Source organism: Motacilla alba, chromosome 8 (assembly GCF_015832195.1).
Source record: "Motacilla alba alba isolate MOTALB_02 chromosome 8, Motacilla_alba_V1.0_pri, whole genome shotgun sequence".
In the NCBI taxonomy this organism is placed as follows: Eukaryota; Metazoa; Chordata; class Aves; order Passeriformes; family Motacillidae; genus Motacilla; species Motacilla alba.
Window position 1 is genome coordinate 20,487,152 of NC_052023.1, and position 25,905 is coordinate 20,513,056.

At 40.1% G+C, this 25,905-nt stretch overlaps 1 protein-coding gene across 11 annotated transcripts in view; it reads left to right on the top strand.

Moving 5' to 3' along the window:
* NTNG1 (netrin G1) overlaps positions 1 to 25,905 on the top strand; it is a 146,719-nt gene that overhangs the window by 58,610 nt on the left and 62,204 nt on the right. For all 11 annotated transcript variants that reach the window (XM_038143716.1, XM_038143719.1, XM_038143720.1 and 8 more), the window contains exon 3: positions 2,941 to 3,581. In XM_038143716.1, the coding sequence (XP_037999644.1) occupies positions 2,941 to 3,581 (641 nt within the window). The remainder of the gene's footprint in view (positions 1 to 2,940; positions 3,582 to 25,905) is intronic.

Below are 25,905 nucleotides of genomic sequence, written 5' to 3' on the forward strand. Positions count from 1 at the left end.
GTGTCAGTAGACAGAGGGGAATTTACATGAACTCATAATTTCTCTCCTCCTGTTAGAATTCAGGACACTTCTTTTATTGGCTTATAATCAGCTCAGATTTTTTTCTCCTAATTTTCTTTTTCAAGCATTTGAACTCCACACAGGTTATTTTGGTGTCATCAAATCATTCACCTCTTAAAAGAGAATTCTGTGCCATAAAAGTAAAAGAATAATTAAGTTTATTGGTGAGGATATACCTGAAGCTTTTATTAGGATTCTCATTTGCAGTGATGTTCTTACCCCGGTGTTTTAGTTGCATGTGGTAGCACTGCTGTTACCACTGGTAAGAGTTTCAGCTACAGGACAGGACAGCACTGTGATTCTGACCTACTTCTCACAATACTCTGCATTAATTGGAATAATCTCATCTTTCCCTGAAAAGCTCTGTGCACAGAGTTGTAGACTGCATTTCAGTTGCAAGCTAGGGCTGCCAGCTCTCAGTGTCATACTGTATTCACATTAGCTTGTGGGGTGTTTTTAGAGCCCCTCTCCCAGTTATTCTCTGATTGTGTTGGCACCTCAGCTTTTGCTAAAACGTAAAAGATAAAAGGCAAAGGGAGTAAAATAAATCAACTAATATAGAGAAAGAAACACTGCATTCCATACAACCTGGGTTAGCTGCTGGAAGTCATAAAGCATGCTTCCTCCAGCATCCAGGGACTAAGGGATCAGAGTGGCTTTAGTTTTTAGCACAAAGAGTCACAACAAACTCAGCAGTTGCTTGTGGAGCAGGAAGCTAAAGCCATCCCTCAGCAGTGCTTAATGCACCTGTCTGGCTGCACAGGAGCATTTATTTGTTGGGTTTTGATACCTGTGACTTCCCAGTGCAGTTGCTTTTGCCAAAGCAGAAGCATAAAGCATATAGATTAGAGGTACGCAGATCTAAGTGACCAGATTTTTCTGGGCAACCTCAGACAGGTGTGACTTGTGCAATCTGAGCATCTTGTGATAAACTGATATTTACATACAGCCAAAGGATCTGGAACCTTTCAGATTTCACAATATGTATATTTTCCCTGAGGAAAACAGGCTTGTGTAAGTTAGCCAATTCTACCACTTGTATCTGATATATTAAATGGAGCTTAAATATTTAAAAATTCTGTGTTTTCTCTCTTCTGCTTGAAGCTTACTTTTAATTTTCACTGTTTTATTCAAAAGGAAGGCATAGAAATAGCAACCATGAGCTTGAAATCAGAGCTGTAACAGATTATAAACAAAATTTTGCAGGGTATTTCCAGTTACAGCTGGTTTTCAAATAACCCTTTTTGTTTTCATGTAGATTTTTTTCCCTAACTTCCAGTCCCAGTGAATCGTTGTGAGTTTTAGCACTCAGCTGTATTAACAAGAAAGACAGGGAAAGAAAATAGCATTTTCTAACCCAGGTAAGAGGAAGTAGCCAGTGGAGAGGAGAGTGAGTGCAGAAGTTCTTTTGCTTGTGTTTTGTGGGGGTATATCAAGGAGCAGAGCAGTGGCCAAGGTGGAAACTCATGTTTGAAACTGTTTTCCACACTGGATAGCATTGAGTCACTTCATTGCCCTCAGGCTTTGAGATGGAGAGAAGTATAATGCAATTACAAGAAAAGAAAAGGTTGATCATTGTGCCAGGGCTTGTTCTCTTTTCAGGGCAGGTGCAGGGAACTCTGAACAATGACAGTAGCAGCTACATTATTGACCTCATCGAGCTCTGCTGGGTATAGGCATGTGCGTATTTTTCCCCAGCAGTGGTGACTATCAGTGAATAGAGGCTTCTTCCACAATCTGAGTGTCAGATGGAGGGAAGGATACAGAGCAGCAGTTGCCTTCTGGAACAAACACAGAATGAACAAGTAGCACAATACTAAGGTACTGTTGAAAGCTGAAATTAGATATACGTGATTCAGTGCAGCCTACGGGGTCTGATATCTTGGCAACTGCTGCAAGATATCCCCAATCTGCAGACAAAATAGCCTTTGTGAAGAAGCAGAAGATTGTAGTGTGAAAGTTAATGCATCAAAAGGCCAGAAAGAGAATAATTCACTTTCACCTTGCTTCAGAGGACAAGCAGCAGTAAAAGCTGTGCACTATTGGCAAGCTTTTTTTGTTGCTGTTTTTAACTCAACCCTCAGTTCAGAGCTCCAGCCACCTTGGCAGTGGTCCAGCTGGAGCCACTGGCATCTCCCACCTAATCAAGTGTTGGATTATCTTGTCCTGATAAATTGAACCTGGTGCCTCATGAAAAGTCTTTTCTGAAGTACTTTGGTGCCCCGTAATAAGATGGCAGATACGTGAATCAAGTCCCAGAGCTGACAGAGCACTGTTTTTCTAATGGCTTTTGGTTGCAAGTGTAAATGTTTTAAGGCAAGGCAGTGTTGAGCTGGTTAAGCATGATAAATTTCCCACCTGGGTGAAAGGAAACTTGAAAGTGTAGTGAATACTGGCTCATACTGAGTACACACAGGCTGCACTGCTAACAAAATACACTTGCCCTAAAAATTAGTACTTTTTTGGGCAGAGCTCTGAGGAACATGCTTGTTTCAAAAAGATATCCTCTTTGGCTGCTGCATCTTTCTAAGAAGAGTTGGAGTTATTGAGCTATTAGAGACTTGCATACTGTTTTTAGTCTTTTGTAACTCAATCTCTGGCCCAAGTTGTTCAGGGTAAATAAGCTTGTTTCTTTCTTTAACATGTATTAAGAAAAATGTCTACAGTACAGACACAAGGGTGCTCTCTATGTTGTGTTTGTACTTCAACAGGTAAAACAGCCAGGATTAATCTCATTAAGATAAAGTTACTATTTGCAGGCATTTGTTTTTTCTTTCTTGGTTTCCCTCCTGGAGAAAAGCAGTCCTCAGTCAAGAAACATCTTGTGTGTCACACTCAGCTCTGTGGTGCCCCTTGTAACACTGCTTTGCTCTTTTCCAGGGGAATCCCTACATGTGCAATAATGAATGTGATGCAAGTACCCAAGAACTGGCTCATCCTCCAGAACTGATGTTCGATCTGGAAGGAAGACATCCCTCCACATTTTGGCAGTCCACAACTTGGAAGGACTATCCGAAGCCTCTTCATGTTAATATTACACTCTCCTGGAACAAAACCATTGAGCTTACAGATAACATAGTCATCACCTTTGAATCTGGCCGTCCAGACCAAATGATCCTGGAGAAGTCACTCGACTATGGACGAACGTGGCAGCCCTACCAATACTATGCTACAGACTGCTTAGATGCTTTTCACATGGATCCAAAATCAGTGAGGGATTTATCACAGCACACAGTCCTAGAAATCATTTGCACAGAGGAATACTCTACTGGGTACATGACAAATAGCAAAATAATCCACTTCGAAATCAAAGACAGATTCGCTTTTTTTGCTGGACCTCGGCTTCATAACATGGCTTCTCTTTATGGCCAGCTTGACACCACCAAGAAGTTAAGAGATTTCTTTACCATCACAGATCTGAGGATAAGACTGCTTAGGCCAGCAACTGGTGAAATATATGTAGATGAGCAACACCTGGCACGCTACTTTTACGCAATTTCAGACATAAGGGTATACGGAAGGTAAGAGAATATATAACTTTAGAAACAGGCATATGTGTTTGATTTTAGAAGGTATTCAAAACTGTTTATTTTCCCAAAGAAGATCATCGTTTCTGCCAGCATTCATTGGAAATCTGGCTCAGCTGAAGGCCATTGCTGTCGTACCAGAAGTTTCTGACTCAGTGGCACAAGGTCTGGGTGTTTGCTGGCATTCACCTTGGATCTTGAGCCCTGGGTCTCACAGGCAGGACGGTTCATGTGTTGGCTCAGGAATTCACCCTAGCAGTCAAAACACTTTCTACTTCTATGTAGTTGGAGTCTGACCCAGTGGCAGTTAACTGAAAACAGAGATTCTGTTTAATCATTTGACCTTTCTAGGCCTCTAATGTGAGCTGTGATTGATTCAGCAACCCTTGCACAAACCCCTCCCACTAGGTCTGGCTGTGAACAAGGAAAGCAGTGCAGATTGGAGCCCACTCCTTCTACTTTAATTAGCTCTGAAATGCAGAGAAGCTGAATTAAAATGGAAAAAAACCTAACAGTGTCTTAGATAGACTGATTTGAATATAACAAAGATGATTATTCAGCTGGGTTCAAGAGAAATGGTTCCCTCTAGGGCAAGTGATGGCTGGTATCAAGCGCTGTAGTCCCAAAAATAATGGCAGTGACATTTCTATCAGGAAATTTTGTTCCCAGCTCAAACTAGCAATTGACTGATGCCCTCAAGCAGGAGAGTGATCCCTTTGTATGAGTCTCGGATGCCAAGTTGTTCAGCGGAAATAAGTGGGATCACCTCTATTAGCAATTCACTTGCCCGTCTAATACACCTTTTGTTCCTTCTTGGTTTCCCCTATATAGGAGTTAAGACTTCCTTTTTAAAAAACTTTTTTCTTAAAGAGAATCTAAGTAACAAAACAAACAGAAAAGCTAATCTATCTTGGAAGGTCAGGGATTTTCTTTGCAGACTCAGAACTGAGTGAAAAAAAATAGTGATTATATAAAACAGTGCTGACTATATCTTTATTACTCCTGTAGTGAAAATCAGAATCATCAAAATACATTTCTTAGGACTGGAGATTTAACATGCAGTTACAGTCTTCTGTGTCCACATCAACTATATATCCATATGTACATAATTACTAGTCGAACATTTTAAAAACTAAAATAAATGTTGCTGTTTAAAGAATTCTTCTAGGAATGCTCATTAGTTACATTGTAAATTATTTTTCAGAAGTCTCTTGGGAGGGCTAAGTGGATCATGAACAGCTTAAGATACTGTTTGAAATAGTTTGGTAAAATTAGCCTCAATACAAAAAAAAAACTTATTTAATGTGTATATTTTCTCCACTGGCTCCCTCTACATAGGTTAGCTCTACTGAGGCATCATATCAAAGCTCAGGATTTGTAGGTCCTTAGGCTTTAAGGAAAGCCTGTTCCCTGTCTGAAAACCCATTTGGAGCTTAGTCTGACTTCAATTAGATTATCATTACTTTATCAAAGAAAGCATCTGAAGGATTAAAAAAGAGTGCATTGCATGCAAATTAGAAACAGAAACCTTCTGAGCACATCTGGGGATCACCAATCTTGTGAAAAATTATCGTAGAAATGAAGCGTGACTGGACAGAGAACTTATCTGATGCTGATACTTGTTGTCTAAATGCTGCAGTAATTGGACGTGCTTTAAAAGAAGTATCTGATGTGTAATAGTACCTCACTAGATTAGATTCATGTGAATTCTTATCACTTTTCTGGTAATGAGAAGAACAGCTCTTTTGGGATTTGATGCCATTTCCATCAATATCTAGTGAGCCTTCCTTGCTAAAATCTTAAGGGCTTGCTTGCTGCTGAGCAGCTGTGGGGCTACTGTACACAGCCCCTGGTTGTTTAGTTGCACCAGTTGTAACTTGCAATGACCCCACTGTTACCTAGTTTTAGGTATTTTTTGTCTCTTCCAAAAACTTTATGGCCTCTCCCCACCAGAGCCTCCCAATCAACATTCCCAGCATGTGCCCTGGCATGGCCTGAGCTTGGGAACCAGCAGAGGGGGAAGCAAGGCTTACCAGGATAGTTGTGCCAGTTCAGCTGAGCTTTCCAGCTCTTGCTCCTTAATTTAGAATTTTAACTGGAAATTGTTACAAAATTATTTTGTTTTACTACCAAGATTCATATTCTGGGCTTTGAGACACAGCTATTTATACAAATTTGGTAAGACTAGACTAGAATATTCCATGAAGAGAGGATACAAAGGGAGGTTACCAAGGAGCTTGACATGTAGTGGAAGAGGGATGCTGGCAGCCACTTTAAAGCTAGTCCTTTTTCTGAAAAACATAACCTCTAGGTCAAGTATAGTTAAAATCACCAAAGCTCATAATAGCATATTTCTAAAGGCAGCATAAAATGTAATTTGTTTCACACTGTGTTTTAAGCATCAATGACAGTGAAAAGCATCTATCTTAAAGCCACTATACAGAACTATGTGGCAGTTAATACTTCACCATGAATTATAGGCAGGAGATTTACCCACTTAATATAGGTTTGTTTTGTCATTGCTTTGCATTTTGGTGTGAAATAAGCCTGATGTATGTTGCATTAGAGATGAAAACCTGTGTACTATCAATGAATGCCTTTCCTCCTCTATTACCACCTGTTTATTCTTCTTCAATTTACCACTTCCACTGTGTATTTATTAAGGTGATGAAAAAAGGAAACGTGGCTGTTACCAATTTCAGCAACCCCATTGTGCTCCCATTATTCAAGAAACCTAATAATCCACATGAACTAATTCTGACTTACTGATGGTCTACTACTAACTGATGGTCACATTAAATCAGGGTGATTTTTTCTAGTGAATAATGGACGATGCAGTGTGCCAGTGCCTTAATTAAAGAGAGCCTCTCTTATTCTTGATCTTATTTTAATTTACAGGGTAATACTACAATAATATCACTAATAGAAGGTACATTAAAGGGCATAAAGTAGCATTAACTGTATTAAATTATGGCACTTGTGTTAATTAACTGCTGAAGCAAGATGGTCCTAACAGCTAGAAAGGTCAACTAATGCATAAATAAAGTCTTCTGGGATGGGAAGCTAAGAAAGAGCAGACATCTTCCCCTCATCTGGCCTTGCTGCATAGGATCAGAGGGTGTCCTGTGCCACAGCCTCAGGAAGGTTTCTTTCACTGTGCTGCCTGCAGAGGTGGCCTGACCCATCTGCAGGCTCTACCTGTGTTTAATTCCATGTGAAGGACAGTCCTGGCTGTAAGCAGTGAGGTACAGCTCCCAGTTTTAAACCTATTTTTGTTAAGTTCACTAAAATGCTGATAATAATTCCTTTGAAGTCAAGCTCAAGGTTCTTAGCAGATTTTGGATCAGACTGTGGAAGGTTTAACCATGTTAATTTTAAAGTATTTTTGCTCTAAATGTTATATTGTCAATGACAGGTACATTTATACACTGTAAATTAACTGTAATTCGGGATGCTTGTAAAAACCATGGTCCCAGTGGGTAACAGAATGACTGGCTGGGTAAAACAAAGGCTCTTATTGCTTTTGAATGATTAGGTTTTGATCTAAGAGCCACCAGTTTCTTTCTGACACCAGAATATCCAGTTTCTGCACAATGTTATTAAGCCCTCTGGAATTTATTTTTATACTCTTCTCGCCTTGAAGCTTCTGTATTTAAGCCCCGGGGTTTTCTGACCGCGTCTGAGCTGCGGCTGCAGTCCCAGCTGCAATCGAAACCTCTAACTCACAATACAAAAATGAAAAGTAACCTCAGTTTTAGCAGTTCCTTGCTCTCACTTTATCTATTCTAAATTCAAATCCATCTCAGCATCTGAATAAATTAGTCTGAAGGAAAATCTATTTGCTACTTAGGGGGTTGGGGCTTTTTTGTCTCCTCGGTCAGCCCGCCGCTCCTGCCAGCTGTGAGGCTGAACTGCTCCTGAGGCTGTGGTGGATTTGGGGTGGGTGAGGGCCCTTGCCCTGAGTGGGAGCTCACCCTGCAGCTTCAGACACGCAGTTCCACCAGGCAGGCTGGGCTCTACTGGGTCCCATCCTCTGGCTTATTCTGCAGGTGCAGTCTGTGGATAGATTAATCGGAGTAAATCTCTTATGTTACTCTGTCATACACTTGGCAACACTATATGATAATGTCTCTCTGTAGTTTACCCAAAAGCAGAACTTTTCCCTAGGGAAGTTATAATATATAGAAATGCTGTAGTTTTATTTATAATAGAAAATGTTTTAATTGATGTTCAGCTCAAAACCAGACCATCAATATTAAGATATGTAGGCTTCTAGCTTTTAAGGAGACAACTGAATACTGTTCTTGACTCTAGCAGTTATTTACCATACTTGAATACTCTTTGTTTTACAGGAACACTTGCATAAGCAGCTTTTTCCCTTTGAGATTTTCACTAGTATTTGGAGGGAATCTAGCAGTTTTTCTGATTAAATTATAAACTCATTAGAGAACAGGAAAGAAAAAGAAGCATATCTTTAAGAGCATGTCAATTGATCTGTAAGTCCCAAGTGCAATTTCTGACTTTTTAATATATCTACTGTAATATGTCACTAAGGAAAATGGTCCTTCATTTTCTGTAAGCAAATCTAGGGTCATCAGGAACTGAAATAAATGGTCATGGTGTTTATTCACACATGAGCAGTCTCCAGGGGTTTACTCAATACAGGTGTCCTGGGTGGGTTTTACTGGTGCCTGTGTTTGGATAATACTGATTTCTACCCTGCATCCTGATGGCACAAGTCCTGTCCATCAGCTCAGTGTGGCCTCAGTCACAGTGGCTGGAAGGAGAGCAGAGCAGTGGAGTCTGAATGCTGTCTAGGACCCTCGTTCTGCTATATGCTTTTGAAATCAATCAGTGGGTTTAAATCCCCAGGTTTCAGTCATCACCTTTGCTCATTAACATCTGGTCATCTTTTCTTTTTTGCAAGACATCAAGTATTTCCCTACTGATCTCCCCCAGCTGTCTTTCAAGGAAGCTCAATATCGTGCAGGATCAGGGTTATTGAGGAGAGGCACCAAGCCTTTTTGTAGTATAATTCATTTTACCATTGAATATTAAAGGAGTAGAGATAAAAATCCTGATGAAAGAAACGAGGATTTTTCTTTCTGTATTGCTTTGTATGCTGAGAAGCAATCCAAAGAGCCTTTCTGAATAAATTCAGTGACTCCAATAGCTTGCAGAAACTTTCTTTCCTTTAAGCTTTTCATTTGAAAAGAGTGCAATTTAATGCAAACACTGAAATAAGCTTAAGGACCTTCTGTATCACATACACAAATGATTCCTAGCACAGGGATGTCCTTCTGGTTGAAGTTAAAGCTGGAGTGGTACAACATATTATCACATTAAAAGTTTAAAAATTTCCAACTATTTCACAAGTAATAGGAACTACCATTTTTTAGGCATGCATTAGTTTGGGGTTTTTTTAAGTTTACATTCTGATCCTTTCCATGGGTACCAATGTGGTGGTATTGCCTGCCATTAGTTTTGTTCCTATCAGTACCTGACTGCGTCTACTTAGGAGCTGATTCTTCCTCGAAAGTTCTCAATGTGTGAAGTGCCTCAGAAAATAGTAGCTGAACCCAAAATAGCCACGTACTTTCTCTTGACATAGGTGATGCTTCTCTTCCTCTCATTTTGTTGTTTTTTTTGGTTTTTGGTTGGTTTGGTTTTTTTTTGGTAGCTGTAATAAATAACCCATCATTCAGCTGTGATCTAGGGAAGTATCTGGAACTAAGAGACTTACCCCCCTGCCTTTCCTCTTATTTCCCTTTAGAATGGTTCCATAGTATTCTCTGTATCACTCCCTATATATTAAAAGTTAAATACTGAAACAAGAGACCAGTCCTGATACTCGTTTCAGATGGCATCCTGTAAATCAGGAGTAATTTGAGTAGTTACTCTTATTAATCCCTTGAGTTTCAAATGCTTGTAAGGAGGAATGAGGGAAAACAGTGATGAAATGGAAGGGAGGACAGAAGGAACAAAAAGGGGGAAAAGAAAGGAGGGAGGACAGAAGTCAGAAGGCTATCCCACATTCTATTTTAAAAAATGAGAAGAAACTCACACATCTCAGTCTGTTCATCCTGTCTCATGTCTGTATGATAGAGCTGATGTAAAGCAGCCAGTTCTGTTACATCCAGTGATACAGTCACACCTATTCAGAAACTAGAAAGTGAATTAGTAAAGGTCAAGGTCTAACAGTATCATTATGTGGGGTCTGTGAGACCCTTCCTACCATTCCCTCTGGAGTCCACCTCTGGGATTTTTGTGCCCCAGCAGTCCCAGTGACCCATGTTCAAAGGGAATCATCACAGTCCCTGTTTGATCCAGCAGGCCGTTGTGAAAAATCCTCAGTAAAACACAGGTGAAGCATATCGTTAACTGGGCTGAGCTATAGGGTAAGTTTTCAACACCTTCCTATAGATTATCATCTAGTTCATGGAAAAGTAAGGAAAGAGCTACAGAAACAAATGGCAGTGCTGCAATTTTAGCAGGCAGCAATACGGTCAGGGAAACGGAGCCGAGGAGTTACACAGCAGGTCATATTCTCTAGAGAAAGGCTGGCTGCTGACGCATTCAGGACAGCAGAATGCTGGCTGCAGCCCTTTGCAGGAGAACAGGCTGTGTCCCTGGAGATTTGTGGGATATGGTAGAAATGAAAGAAAGCTGAGTAGCAAGAGGTGTCCTAATGACATTAGGAGGGAGCAGGAACTGCTGAACTTCTTGACATACTGCCACTCCCGAATGAGACCACCTGTAATTTTTGCAGCATACTGAGTCCTTGGAGCCTTAGAGTCAGTCTGTCAACAGTACCTGGTTGCTCACACAACAGTTCATCCAGACTTTTATGCTGGAAATGCTGCTATACTCTGGAGTAACCCAGCTGTACTTCACTATCAATTATTTTGACGTATCTGGGGTGATTGCCACCATTTTGAAATAAGCCAAAAAGTGAACAAAAACCATTTCAGGATAAGGCAGATAATCCATAGCTTCATACTGTAGATTACATCTGATCAGGCCTTGGGACATACCATGGATAGTGTGATACATGGCATATAGACCTGCCCATATTCTAGTTGTGCAGGGCAGGTTTCTAACATTATGTTCTTCCTCTGAACCCTTGAGTCCATCTTCTGACTTTGATGTTCATGTAAATGTCAGTAGTTGTCTGCTTGTTCCTTGCAAACTCCCTTGAAGACCTTGTGATTATTTTCATTTTCTCTCTTAAATCCATCTCTGTCTTTATGGTAGCTCTGAGTGTACTTCCTCTCTGCCAAGCAGCATTCCCACTTCCACCCTCTCCAGATGTGTGTTGTCCTATAATATGAGCCATTATCTGATACATTAGGATTTATAAAGTACTTTGAAATACACTTAAGAAGGATTGGTAGAGAAGAACAATGGATTGTTATAATCTACTCTCTGTGCACCATCATTCATAAAATAGGCATGTAAGGGAGTGCACATTTAACTGCCCCTAGTATTTCAGTTACACCACACATTAAACCTAATATAACAACCAAGAAGATTTAATTTTATTACAATAAGGATATATACATCGAGATACGCATCTTCACACTCAACTAATTAGTTACCATCGACTGTTTTTACTTTGCTCAGTGACATGTGGTATATAAATCATTACAATATGTTAAATGCAAATGGTTGGTAATAGGGTAACCATCTGCTCACTGTTGGAAAGTTAGCAGAGGAATATAGTAAGCTGTACTTCTAGTAACGATGCTAAACTCACATCCCTGAAATACCAAATATCTAAAAACAGCTGCCTCCACTAATGCCAACATTGCTAATACGTCTCTTACCCTTTTCATTTTCAGAAGTAAACCACATATTGTAAGAGGTAATTTTGTTCTTCAGCTTGAACTTGATTTCAAGGCTAGAGTCTGTAACAGCAGTGTGAACCACCGTATTGGAGAGCCTGATGTTTTCCTTATATTGTGCTGAGGGCTTCTGAACAGCCAATAAATAATCAGGCTGCACACTTTTCTCAGGACATCTTTTCATCCACAAATATAATTAAACCCCCTTCCTCCCTAACACCAACTGCCAGGCCCTTTTTGAGGGATGACATTATTTTGTAAGTGATAGATAGGTGGCACATTGCTGTCTGGTAACGTATTACGCTGGAGACCATCAAAGGGTGCCTGCTATCTAATAACCTCCCATGCCTTATGAGCATTAAAGATCACCACTGCAAAGAGGGATCAATTATTTTGCCACAGACATGTATTATCAGGGGCTGTCACATACCTTCATAATGAGGTTTCCTGGATACCCAAGCCACAAAGTAATGTGTTGGAAAATTAGCAGTGGGGCAAGAGTGAAGGACTGCCTGCCAAAGTTGAGGCTGTGCCTTCAAGCCAGAGCAGCTCCTTCACTCCTTACCCATTCAGTCATCTGCGGGTCAGGGTCACTGTCACAGTGCTGACGTGCTGGCTCCCCCATCAGTAATATATTGCACTATCACCTATCAGAGAGATTAATATGTTCCTGTATTGAATTCCCAAGATGTGGCTCTCAGCATTAAAGAAGCTGAGGAATTAATTTGGCTTCCACTGTCGGAATGGAAAGGAAGTTTGTGCTTTCATCAAAGTCAGACGCTAGGGCTGCCGTGGCTTGCTCAGACCACGGTGGGAGCGAGGATGGCGTTTGTGCAGGAGGTTGCATCTGGCATGGCCGTGTCTGATTTAAGATTTAAGCACCTGCTGGGGAAGAGGCTGCAGGAGAGCTCATTAGCCTGGCAGTTTCCCCGTCCCAGAATGAATTACAGGATAAGATGTGTGGTCTACAGGGTCTCAAATAGCTGTGGCATTGTATAGGTGTGCTGTCCTGCAAAGCTTTCCACGTTTAAAATGTTACAAGCATACTTTTTGTGCTGACATGTTTTCCTTTGTTACCTTGCAAGAAAAGAAGCACCAGCTGAAGGTTGCACATGTTTGGTGACTCCATTTTGATTCACAGTGAACACTTGCCTATTTCAAAATGGGGTGTCTGCTCTTTAAAGTTATTGGGAGCATTTATAGACAGGGATGTTGTCATGAGCAGCGCTTCATAATACCTCAAAGGCATGGTGCCAGAGCAGGGAATTTGATAAGCTGAGGTCCTGAATTGGATTCCAGCAATGGTCACAAGTTTTAAGAAGCTCTCATTTGAAATTGCAAGCAGAGGAAAAACAGGATTCTTTTTCTTTAATTACATTAGTTTTATTGAACTGAAGCATTGCTTCAGTTCCCAGAATACTTTATATATATTTTAATGCAAGTTACCAGATACAGAATGGTTGCAGGACTATTTATTGTTTCTGACTTTTATAGGTGGTAAAACAGATTTTACTTATTTTTCCTTTCAACTCTCTTGTGCATTAAGGATCTTTAGATGTTGGGGTGGTGTTTACTGAAATTGTCATAACCATAGTAATTTAACTTCTTTGATTTGGTAATGGTTCTATAGTGCTTTGGTTTAGGCCTGTTCAGAAAAGCCAATCCAAGCACATGAACACGCACTGGAGTCCAGGAAGCTCTGGCAGCCGTATGTGCAGGAGAGGAACATGAAATTCATTCCCTCAGTAGCTTATCTTTTCCTTTGACCTTAGATTTTTCTCATATTTATTGAACTGTGGGCTGTTTCTTCCCTTAGAGCTAGAGCTGATGATTTTGCCATGTAAGCACAACCATGAATTGACTTGGAAAAGTTGTTGTTTTTTTTTAAATTACCATTTCTGGCCCGCGTTTAGAGCACAGCAGGTCCCACAGCCTGCTGTTCCCTTGGGGGAGTGGAGCCAGCAGGAACAGGGAGCAGCACTTGCAGTTTGGCCAGGGGACAGAGCTGCAGTATGACAAGGCATGTGTTTTGTCAGTGACCCACTTCGGGAAATCCTCCTTCCCTCGTCCCACACCCTGCGTACCTCCAGCTGCTCATTTCTCACTGTCTTTGGTTCTCTTTTCCATGATGTGATCATCACTCCTTCAGTTGTAGCGCATGGGGAGTCGCTGCCCCAGTGGCTCAAAGAGGGAATGGAAACCTTCAGAAGGAACGTCTCCATTTGCAATAAAAAAGTCAAGCTATTCTACTTCGTCAATGCAGAAAATTGCTTATCACTTAACAAGCTTCCTTAAGGATCCTGTGTTTATGGAACCATGCCTTCCTTCCTTTGAATGCCCCTGAAATAACTCTTCCAGCAGGACAGCAAAACAGCAAGGAGCCAGTTACATTTTTAATCACTTGTGCCCCCTAGGAATTGCAGTCTGCCAGCAAGGGCAGCTCCTTCCCCTCTGCAACACAGGAGGAGAATTAAAAGATAGGAAGCTGTGGTTTGAGAATGGTGAGTTACAGTTAGTAATGAGCTAAAGATCAAATAATCTGCTACTAATATTCTGCTACTGAAAATGTTTAACCTGATCCAGAAGCTAGATGGGAGGGGGGTTGGGGCAGGGGTGAATAAATGTTTTCCATGTTTTATTCCTGAGTGGTGAAGGGGGAGTGGAGAAAGAGTTAGATGAAATGAAAATTAAAATGAAAAATAATATTTCATTTCCCCTCTAGTGTACATGTCTTGAAAGAAAGTTTCAACAGTGTGGAACCCTTACACACCCAAAGCAGTTTGCATCATTGTACCTTCTCATCAGGTAGGCCAGTTAGACACTGCAGGAGTAACCCTCAGTGTAGTGATTCTTTCCAAAAGTAATCCTTCCAGGTGGATGACACTAACAGCCTCCATTCTGCCATGTACAGATATCTCATGCTTCTGACTTGATGCCTTAAAATACATATTGGAACTTCAGGGTTTTAGAGATACTGAATCACTGTATTGAGAGAGCAGATCCTGAAATACCTCATCTTTCCAATGGCTGCTTTTGGAGACTAATGCTGACTTTGTGGTCTATATGTTGGTTTGTTTGTTTGTCTGTTAGTGCTTCATAAAATATAGATGCTTTAAATAGGAGAGATGCGAGACAGCGATACCAGGGGAATGACAAAGGGCTGTGTGCTTTGATTCCAAAGGATATACTTTCAATGTTCCCTGCTTTCCTCCCTGTACGGTCATACCCCTGGTTTGACTAACAAATGCACAAGTGTGTGGCTGACATTCAGCCTGCTTGTGAATTGTGGAGAGGAGATACATATGCTCTAAAGGCTTCATCCAAAGAGCATCACTTGATGCATCACTCACAGATTTTTAGAGACATTTGGCATTTAAAATTAAATTATGTAACAGTGGTTGAGTGCTGACTCTTGGAAAAAATTGGAGATTTTGGAAATTTTGACTGTGTTTTATTATACCAGGGCTGTTGAAAAATCTCTTGCACATATTAGGACCACAACAAAAAAAGAGCTTACTGTCACTGAGAAAGACTCAGCAATTTAAAATGGGCTGAGTGTATGTTGTAAGAGGAGAGACACCTTTTGGACAGTTGTGCAAATATTGCTGCAAATACAGTTAATACACTGTAAAGTCCAGTCTCAGTGTCCTGTATGCAGGAGCTTCCCTCTAATTCCTAACACATAAAATGTGTAATTTTTATATCATCGTAAACTTAGCACATTAAAAAAAAAAAAAAAAAAACAAACACAAAACCAGCTGCTATAACTACATTAGTCAAGCAAGAAAAGAGAAATAATTGCCCCAAGGTGTAGGGGAGAGCAGGGCACTTGTCCTGCCTTGCAGCCACAGGAGCAGGGGCTGGTAAGACTAAGAGGGGGCAGCTGTTCTGTTGGGGGTGTTCTCAGAGTTCCCATTCTGCAATGCTTGCATCTCAAGAGAAACCTGTTACAGACTAAGACTTTTTTCCTTATTTTATAGAGTTCTTTACCTTCACAAGTAGGTCAGCATCTGAAAACCCAGAGAATATTATGAAGGAGTAAAACTGATACAAAATACAGGGGTGATTTGCACAGGGGAAAAAAAGAAGAGTAATAGAAATATTGCATTCTCAAAAAAAAAAAAAAAGCTACATTCAACTTCTGTTAGAAGAATAGATGCCAGAAGCTTGTCCCCTTTGTGATATGATTATATGGCCACTAAGTCATCTGGCTCAGTCAATCTGATGTTTGCTATTTATCATGATAAATCTGTATACCAGAAAATCAACGAGTGCTGCCCTTTTTCTCTCCTGATGTTTTTGCCCAGTTTGCAAGCAGAGAACTGCTTTAACAAGATTTGGGGACACTTCTGAGCCCTGAATAATGCTCCCCCCTCCTGGCTTGTGTAGGTCAACAGGAGGAAATGCTGAGCAGGCATGAGAATAGATGAGAAACGACAATGAACAGCAGTGGTGGGAAAGAAGGTCATGACTGCTGTGGGCACCATCCTAAATTCCAGTGAGCTGTCTCCCTCCTTCCCCTCTGCAGCCCTCATTGTCTGAGACAGAGAACACAGCTATAAACACATCAGACAAACAATAACTCCTTCATCCCCAGAAGTATTACTTATAAAAATATTTTCTAATGAAGTGGCCATTATGTTTTTCTTCTAGATTTTTTTATTTGCATAATTCAGGGAGTTTGTAATAATTGTGCCCCAATTCATTAAAGATAAAGCTATGTGTCATGCAAGCATTTTCATAAGCATTCTCTCAGGGTACTGTGGCCCTTCCTGCTCATCAGGTCTACAGGACAAATACCTCTTCTTATTTTCAATGGATGGCAACTCTCAGTGTGCAAATGAAACTCAAACAGCACACTTATGCCCTGAAGAATGCTTTAGTGCAAGGAAGCTCTTGTTCACCATCTGACTGTCTGTGCCCCAAAATGGATCCTGTCCTATCTTGCTAGATCTATTCCTGGTAATAACCTTTTGCTTGAGAAATAAATACTGCTAGACCTCCCCATATTAAGGACTTTTGGGTTTTTTTCAAATCTAAGCTCTTTCTTTACCTGCATCTATTAGTTCTCTGTTATTTTTCATAGAGCTATTTATTTTATATATGCATACATTTTACTTCCAGATTAGCTCAGTCTTTGAGAAACAGAAACAGCTTGTATATTTTCCAGTAGAGTTTAAGGCTGAGGAAGACTGCTTGACATTTCAGGCAAAACTGAAAAGTTTGTATAGGATTTTAAAAGCTGTGTTATGCAAGATGGAATTGCTAAGGTTTGTTCTTCAGTATAAACATGTACTGATTGTTTCTGTCAGCAGTATTTCACTGTTGCTTTCCCCTATGACAGCCTTACATTATTCATAACTTAAAATCTATTCTTTAAATTTTCAGTTATAAGAGTTTCCTGGCGGGGGTCACAGAATATGAAGGGAAGTATTGATTTGAAACATTTAAAATATAAATGAAGTTGTTTAGTTCTTCTGGTACATGGAATATTATAGTCACTGGATCAAATTCGACCCCCCAGCATATCTGTTTTCATAGAGCAACAAAAACATGTTCCCAGCCTCTCAGTGGATACTGCAGTGTCTGTGTGAACATTCTTTGATTTACCCAGTATTTGTTAAAAACAAACATGAATAATAAATGTTCTAGGGCACTTGAAGGCCAAAAGCGATCCCTATTTTATTCTCATCTGACATAAGGTCAGAATTTTAAGACTTTAAAATACAAGGCTTTAAAACTACCAGCCCTTTGTCACTTCAACTTTCCAAAGCAGTGTCAGCAACCCCTTTTCACAGTGACATACACAAAGTCTCTTGTCCCATGTCACATAAGTTTGTGGCTAGGACAAGTACTAAACCCAATGGCAGAGCTGTTTTGGCACTGGGGGAAAACCAGCATTGGTGGTACCACGATGGGCACGCCTCTATGCGTGTCCACACATGTCACCTGCTCGTGTCCACACGTGTCACCCGCTCGCTGCTCCAAGGCCAGTGCCAGAAGCCAGGTCCCCTCTGCCTTTCACCATCTGAGTCTCAGAGCTCCTTTCCAGCTGCCTCTGGCCAGGACTGCCCAGCTCTGGCCACCCATCTGTGAGAAGAGCACGTCAGCCATTACAAGTCACACCCAGAGACCATCTAGGGATCACCTTGTGGGTCCCCTCCAACTCAGAGTGTTCTGTGATTCTGCACTTAAATTATTCCCTTTAAATTTTTCTTTGGTAAAAAGAAAGTGAAAATGGGAAGTGAAATTTGTCACCTATCTCAAGCATTCTAATACTAAAAAGTATTTTCTTATCTTTGTATAATTCCTCTGACTTTAATACAACATAATAAAATATTTGCAGTTCTTTCAGCTCTTAAAAGACTTAATATTATCTTGAAGCCAGTTTATTGGCTTTAAGATAATAATAAGTAGTGTCTATAATTAAAAAGTCCTGTCATATGGTATTTCTGAGAAAGAAAATAAGCTTTATCTACACCAAATCAACAATTGAAGTACATTAGATGAAAGAAGAATTGTTTTCCAAAATTAAAAAGATACACTTAGGAATTTATTTCCTAAACTGTTTAAAATTACTCCTAACATATAGCATTGTGTTTGTTGTGTTGTTCTAACCATCAGGGCTAGAAATGGGGTGACCCAGTATCTCTTTTTCAGTGTCTTAAGTTAGCTATAGGATGCTAAGTTGCTTTTGGTATACTTCAGCAGCTCGCTTTTCATCAAGTTTTCTTCACCAGGAGAAAGGATTAGTATTTTTGAAGTATAAATTATTCACAGAAGAAATTTCTGTCCAGGATGGCTGAAAGGATCTTCAGAATTTAACCCACATTAGCAAATACTTTTGACTAATTTTTCTGAAAACTCAAAAGAGGTACAATTTTTCCTTTGGAAATACTTTTCTTTAAAAATTGTCTAAAATATTCTAAAAGGGAGTTTAAAATCTGAAAATAAAACTATACATTTCATTTGACACAAATCTTCCCCCATTTTATTTTTCAGTTCAGCCAGTGAGCTGAAAAAATCAATTACTTGCAACGGCACTACTGGCAAATAATTTGTATCATAATCATTCCAGAGGGAATTATTCTGTGACAAGGAGCTTATATTTTATGGCATTTAGAAGTTAAAAAATTGAGGCTAACATGATAAACACTGAGGAAATGTTGTTTTGTTTTTACACTTTCCTCTTTCAAGTTATGACTCCAATTGAGATGAAAAAACAAAAGAAAAAAAAAGGCAAAAAGAGGAAATGTAAAAGCTCTGTGTATTTTAAAGTGGATTGGGAGTGTCTGCTTTGATGATAAGCAGCTCCCAATTTGCACTTACTTTAGGTGGAGCTGTGAGGCCTGAGCATTTTAAAAGTCAACCCTAACGAAAAACAAGATAACACCAAGAGAAGACTAGTTTTGAAATCTTTACTCGGCTTAAGTACTTACAGCTTGGGTTTTCAGGGACTGTTAGGTCCTATGTAACCATTAACAGAACTTAACTGGAAAGAGAACTTATTCTTTGGTTTTTTGTATGCTTTATTGCTGATTGTGTGTATTGGTGGTTCACCTAAAGCAAAAGGTGGCCAAGATACATAGCAAAAAATGGGGATATGTTCAATAGACCTTTTATCTTTGGATAAAAGTCTGACTTCTTCCTGGCTCTTTTCAAAGAGAAGTAAGTGGGTCTCCTGGTGACCTGCCTGAAGCTTTTCTGCTGGCTCCTTTCCCTTGCTCCAGCTCCATATCCTTGCACATCCTGCATGGCTCCTGTCACTGCGGTTGGAAGCAGCACCTCTGGCAGGGTTAGACAGCCTCCACAAATGATTCTGCTTTGTGTTTGCTTTTTTCTCAATGCAACTCATCTTCCTGGAAACAAATTTTCCCATGGTCTTTGTGTTTATTTGGAAAGGAGGTGAAAATCTCCTCTGGACTTTTTGATTTGTAAAATCCCCTCACCTACAGACACAAGCATAACTAGAGGGATTTAAAGCAGAGCTGCTCACAACAGATGCCTATCAGAGAATAAACAGAAGAGAAAGTTCCTCACTGAATCCTGATAGCAGCGCCCACAGGAAAACCTTTCCTGTTACTGACTGCAGTAGGAGCAGGACCTAGCTATTCATTGCATTCAAGCATCAGAGGTCTCACTTTTTCAGGTGATACCTGGTGCCAAAAGCCAGTGTGGGTGGGGTGGGCTATTCTGCACCTCTTCTGTGTCTACATGCAGGGATCCTGCCCTCCCAGCTCTGCAGCTGCCTGGGGTGTAGAGGTTCCACCAGCAAGAACAGCAGTGGGCCCTGGACACCCCCTGCTCCTCCAGGAGCACTGCTCAGAGCAGCACACGGCATATTTTCTCTCCCTTGGAGGCAACCAGTTACAGCCAATACCCCACTCTTCCATGTATACCATCCACAACAGTGACTACTGGGGACATGTTTGAGCTTTTAAATGAGTCTTTGGGAGGTCTCTTAAGCAGAAATGCTTTGAAACCTTTTAAGAAGAGCAGCAGATGTATGGCTTCACAGAGCTAGTTTCCCTAGTGTTGCATTCTGTGTGCACCACGGATATCTTTCTGCTGCTTTTCTCAGTTATAGTCCCCCAAAAGTTACCAAAATCAGTATGAAATTAACCTTGCTTGTTTCTCATGTAGCAGAAACACTGCTCTCTTGACAATAAATACTTTATTCCCTACTGTGACACAATAGGTGCTATGCCTTGAGTCTTTTTCTAAGCTAGTAAAGATATTTCTGCTTCAGCCAGGTCTGCCCTGCATCAGTCATGGACACAAATTCCTAACAGCTCACTTGGGGTATTGCTGTATGCAAGAATAAAATTTCTCCCACTGCAGACAGTTAAATGACATTTTTGAATGCGATTTGTAAACCGTGTCCACTTGGATGGTAATTTAATGGCCACAATTTTAGACCTCCCACACAACAAATTGTTCCTTTTCAGTGTTGTGCTGGGAAAAAGAATTTGGGACCAGCTGGCAGCTGATGCTGTGAAATACTACTTACAAATAAAGACAGGAAGCTTGGTGTAATCACTGGCATCTTAGAGCAGCTTTCTTGGGAGCGCTGCTGAGCAGATGTAAGACCGGTACTTATTAATTAAACTAAACCCAGAAAAATTGATTTCTCAATAAACTTGAAAGTGGTGATGCACATTAGCACAATGCCGGGAGTTTCAAATCCTGTGTTCAGATTTGTATCAGGAGAAAAGAGAAGAAAAAGTGACTCCTAAAGATTTCTTAACATCTCTTTTTTTAAATTTTTAAATTAAAGCTATAAAACTTTACAGTGATATATTGCTGCACTTTTCATGTAAGATTTGTGTACCACATTCTTAGCTCTAACAGGTTCTTTTACAATTGCTGCAATACAGTGGTTAAATTCTGCCTGGTGGTATTACCATGATTAAGATAGAAGGTGGTTTTCAGGTGTCTTTTCATGTCTGTTGACTTGTTGGTAATGATAACTGCCCAATGATGGATGGCAAACTAAGAATGGGTAAGAAGGACATTAAACAGCACCAAAAAATTTAAAACACCAAAGGCTTTTCTTTCTTAATATCCTGATGGCAGTGAGTAGTTGTCAAATCTCAGATAACATGCTCCCTAACTTCATCAGACAATTGCAGGGTACTGCCAAGCAGACTGTGTTATTCCAGCTGGTGGGTGGAGAGAGATGTATTCTTGTCCCAGTATACCTTGCCACTGTGATATGTAACACTATGGGGAGCTGAGGATATTTGGGTTTTTACCATCTCCTAGTTTTTCTTTATATTTAGAGCAAACCAATTAAAACAGAAGATACATCATGGCAACTCAGAACCACCTGAGCTCTGGAGTACCTCTGCAACACCTGCTTCCCTCTCTGCCCTCTCATCCCATCCTGTGTCAAGACAGTGATTGCTGTGTGAAGTACAGCAATTTAGTAGGTGAGACCAAAGGGATTCCCGTGAGAAAGAAAAAAAATTCTCAAGTGAGAGAGAAAGAAAAAGCAAAACTACTTATAACACTGATGTACTTAGAGTTTACATCAATTACTTTTTCTCAGTTCTTCACTGGTAGTCTGGGAACCTACCAAAACAGTCACTAGTGTTAAATGACCAGTTGGTAGCACTGGAAGAAACTGTCATTCTTGACCTTGATCTTCATCTTCACAAGAGGTTTTGCTTCTTATGTGGGAGAGACATGACCACCTTTGTCAGCAGCCTTCATGTAGGTAAGAAAAGCTTCCTGTTTCTGAGGTTAAAGACTAGAGCAAAACAGGTGCATGGAAACAATGTGCAATACTGGCATCCTGCCTTGTCAGCAGTCCTGTCCCTAAGCACATCACACCTGGGCTCCTTATCCTCCACTGATTCCCAGTCTCCATCCCATGATTTTTCAAGGCCTTGGACCTGCCACTGAAAATTATAAAAAAGATTATCTGTCATTACCTAAAAATACAGCCACCAAGCTTAGGATAATATGAATGAAAGCTGGAAACAAATTAGGCTTCATTTCAGGCAGTGTGAACTAACATAAATTCATTGAATTTACAGGAGCCAGATGGATTTACTTCGGCTAAGAATCTGACAAAGTGTGTTCACGAGTGAAAGTATTTGCAGAACACGCTGCTGGCAAACTCTAGCAGATTTTATAATCACTTTCTTTATTGACACATTTCCATAAAAACTAATATCTCTGAAGAAAATGCAAAAATGAATGTTTAGGAAGGAAATGGAAGTTAGTTTTCTACAGCAGCTAACAGCAGCTATATATTCAGACACTTATTTCTGCTTTAACACTTAGAGAATATGGAATCAAAGTTAGAAAAAGTATGTGTCCACTCCACTTGGCTAAGTTTATAAAAGTATTTAAGGATAAGTATGTTTTTGTGTGGTAAACTGGTAAAACTTGGACTCAGAACAGCTGTTCTGTTCTATTAGACATAAGAATCAGAGGATTACTTTTAGACTTTGGATCAAAGAAACTGAAGAAAGTCTGAATATTTTCTCAAATCAGAATATCTGTTGGTCTGTGACATTCCTTTATGCAATCACAAAATCAGAACAGTTAGAAATGCTTAACTACTGAAGCATCTGCTCAGGTTACTGCCTCCTTTCTGGGTTTGTGATGAGTGCTGTGATCTAGGCTGCAGCATTTTCAGTTGCCTCTGTTGGTCTGGAAGGCTGTCATTTGGTAAACTACTGCATTTCAGAAACATTTATAGTTTATTTGGCAAGGTATGGTAGCTCTGTCTGAAAGAGGCAGGGAAAAGGAGAAGCAAAGCCAGAAGGACCCACCTCAATGATACTTTGCTTCAAAAGGAAGATAGTATGCATCTATCAGACAATAATCAATCTTAATCATATACAGGTTGGGATATAAATTGATCAGTAGTGATGCTATAGTTGTTTGTATGGCCTGCATTTACCTGACAGTATACGGAAATGCTTACTAGCACAATAAATGTTATTAACATATGAGCACAATAAATGTTATTAACATATGAGCACAATAAATGTTATTAACGTTTAAGTTTAGCACTGGCGTACTCTTATTGTTGGGTTGGCTTAGTGCAAACAGTGGGCAATCCCATGCCCTGCAAGTTCTCTGTCAGCCTTGGGACCGAGGGAAAGGGAATTATGCTGCCCTTTTGGACTTTGTTTTCTTTTTTAATTTCAAGCTCTCCAAACTGCTTGGAAGTAGGCCGCTGAGAAAGCAAAGCAAACATGCTCTCTGTGCCTCGGCTTTGCTGTTCCCCACTAGATACATTACATTCAGCTGAGGGAGAATAAGAAGCTATTTTCCCCAATTTTCCATACTGCCTGTGGGAATCTAATTCAATTTCCTCCCGAATTTAGCAGTGAAAACGAAACAGTAAAGAATAAAGTTGAAGAGGCTTCTGTAAATCTCTGGATTCTAAGGTACTAAGGTGCAGCAGGATTACTGAGCACAGGTTAAACTTCTTTTCTAACCACAAAGCTACTTACAGATTTAAGAAGCTTAAAAACCTGATCCACCATTAGTCCTTGCTTTGCAAATGAAAGAATAATATATCTACCTATACAAAGTTATATTTGTTATTATTGAATTTGTTTATCCCTTATTTTTGATGTAGCCCTATTCCACAGAGGAATTTTTTTTTTCAGTGAGAGATTATGATGTATTAGATAAATTCAGGGAAAAGGACGGGAAAAAACTGGTGACCAAATGCATTTCCAGAAATAAACATGTGAATAAAAGGACTCACATTTCATTACTCTCACAGCAGTGGCTACATTTAACCACCAGACCACAGGGGTCTTATTCCTAATGTCCAGAAAAAGACACGGTGCCCTCTCTGCATTTAGATTCCATACATCACTGTGGACCTGAGATACTCGTATGACTCAAAAAATATATTAATAGAAAACAGAAGTTACTTTTTTGCTTCATGTGAGCCAGAGCATTTGTTCAGCAGACCTACTTGCAGCCAGCAAGCCATGCCATTTTCTGATTGTCAACTGTCCTTGGGTGGCTTTGACCCTTTTAGCTCAAAACTTCAGGTGGGTAGTTCTTACAGTGAGCATTGGTAGCCAAGATTGCAGTAATTATCTTGTTACCATTTTGATGAAAGTGTGACTGCTGCATCCCCACAGAAATAAATTGGCCAGCAGTCATTTTATTTCTTCACAACAGTATCCTTTATACTTGTTTTTATCCCCACAAAATCTATTAAGCTTAGAAAACTACAGTAAGGATCAGCATACTTTGGGGTTTTCACATGACAAGGAAAAAATCTTACAATATAGTGAATAATATTGTTCAGCCAACATGATGTTTCTGAGACTGTGAGCCTCAATGAAAATGTGTTCACCTGTCAGAGAAAATTAAAGGATAACCAGACTTACCTAAGTAATGATGTTTACTTTGTACACTTGCACAAACAGTGCAAGAGTTTTGTAACTTATCTGTACCTACAGTTTTTCAAGTTATGATGAATCTGTCTCATAAAGTGTAAAAAAAAAAAAAAAAAAATTAAACCTGAAAAATAATGATTCAGTGACAAAGATTTCATGGTATTTTGACTTTTGCTTTCTCAATTTACATCTCATCCTCCTTCCTGGCTGGGGTATCACTTCAAATGTATTTGTAATGTGGAATTTTCCTCTGTCTACATTACATTAGAAAACTAATCCTCACTGGGGAAGCTGCCTCAAGGTCATTAGTAAGCTTGAGAGCCATAATGTAGATGACAGCCTCAACACGTTTGATGTCATGATAAACACAGCCAAGTCCTTTAGGACAACTGTAACAACGTGCTGGAAGTAGTTGCTAGCACTGGGGAGCTGACTAAGGCTCCTAACATTGCCAACAGTGTTTAAAAATGCCTAATTAAAACTGTGTGGGGATGGTATTTTTCATTGTGTGGGCAGTAATGTGAAGAGCAAACACACCAACTCCTCTGCAAGCTCAGGCTTTGCTTACCTGGGAGCCGGGAGCCGACTCGCGGCGTGCAGAAGCGAAGAGTCTGTGCAGAAGGCTTCCAAGTTGGTTTCAAGTTAATTTTCTAAACTTTGGCAATGACCTAGAATGATTCAAAGATGTATCTAAGTGAGGAACATATGGCTAGTCGTTAAAAATGTATCAAAGAGCTCCTCTTGTCTTTCTTTCTCGTGAATGATCTCTTGAACATCAAGGATCCCCTCACGTGCCCCCAGTCTGTTGGTTGGCACTCCCCTGCGAGAGCGTCAGCACGCTATTAGCAATTACCTTAGTGATATTTACAGCATTTTAATGTCACTTGCCTGTATGTAAATAGAGTCTGTGAGGAGCACAGCACACCCAGGGCTCCCACCACAACAGCAATGCTCCGTCAGTGCGCCAGAGCGCTCCTGTGCCTTATGTAACTGCCAAAAATATCATTTCAATTGCTTTATGACAAAATAATGAGTCTGTCAGAGATGAGTGGTCAGAAAAACAAATTTGTTCTCCCACACAATTAGGGTTTATAGCATTGGACAGCAATATCAATCTCCAGTGATTCAAAATTGAATTTGCACGTTGAGGGAAATGTGTTTTTGCATGTGCTATAACCAGGCTGCTTAGCAGGTTGAACTGGGAAGATGGATATCCACTGTGCTGCAGAAACATCAGGGTGGAAGTTTCCAAATGCAGACAAGTTTTGTGGGGCCATGGCATTCACTTTCACAAGCTCAGCCCTGACAGATCTGCCCCACCAGGAGCAATAATAAAAAAGTCTGCAAAAACTGTCAGCAGATATAAATGGCAGACAGCTTTTCCCTTCAGGTAGAAAGCCATTTCAAGGCCTACATCTCTCCATACGTGACCTAATTGTCCATGGAGTTGTTGATATTTATAATCATGGACTTCAGTCATTCTTTGTAAAGTCATACAAGCATTAGACCTCAGCAGTGCCATTTACAGTGAGCATGTACTGTATCTCAGAACTGCACTTTGCCCTTAACATTTGCTGTGTCCTTACATGA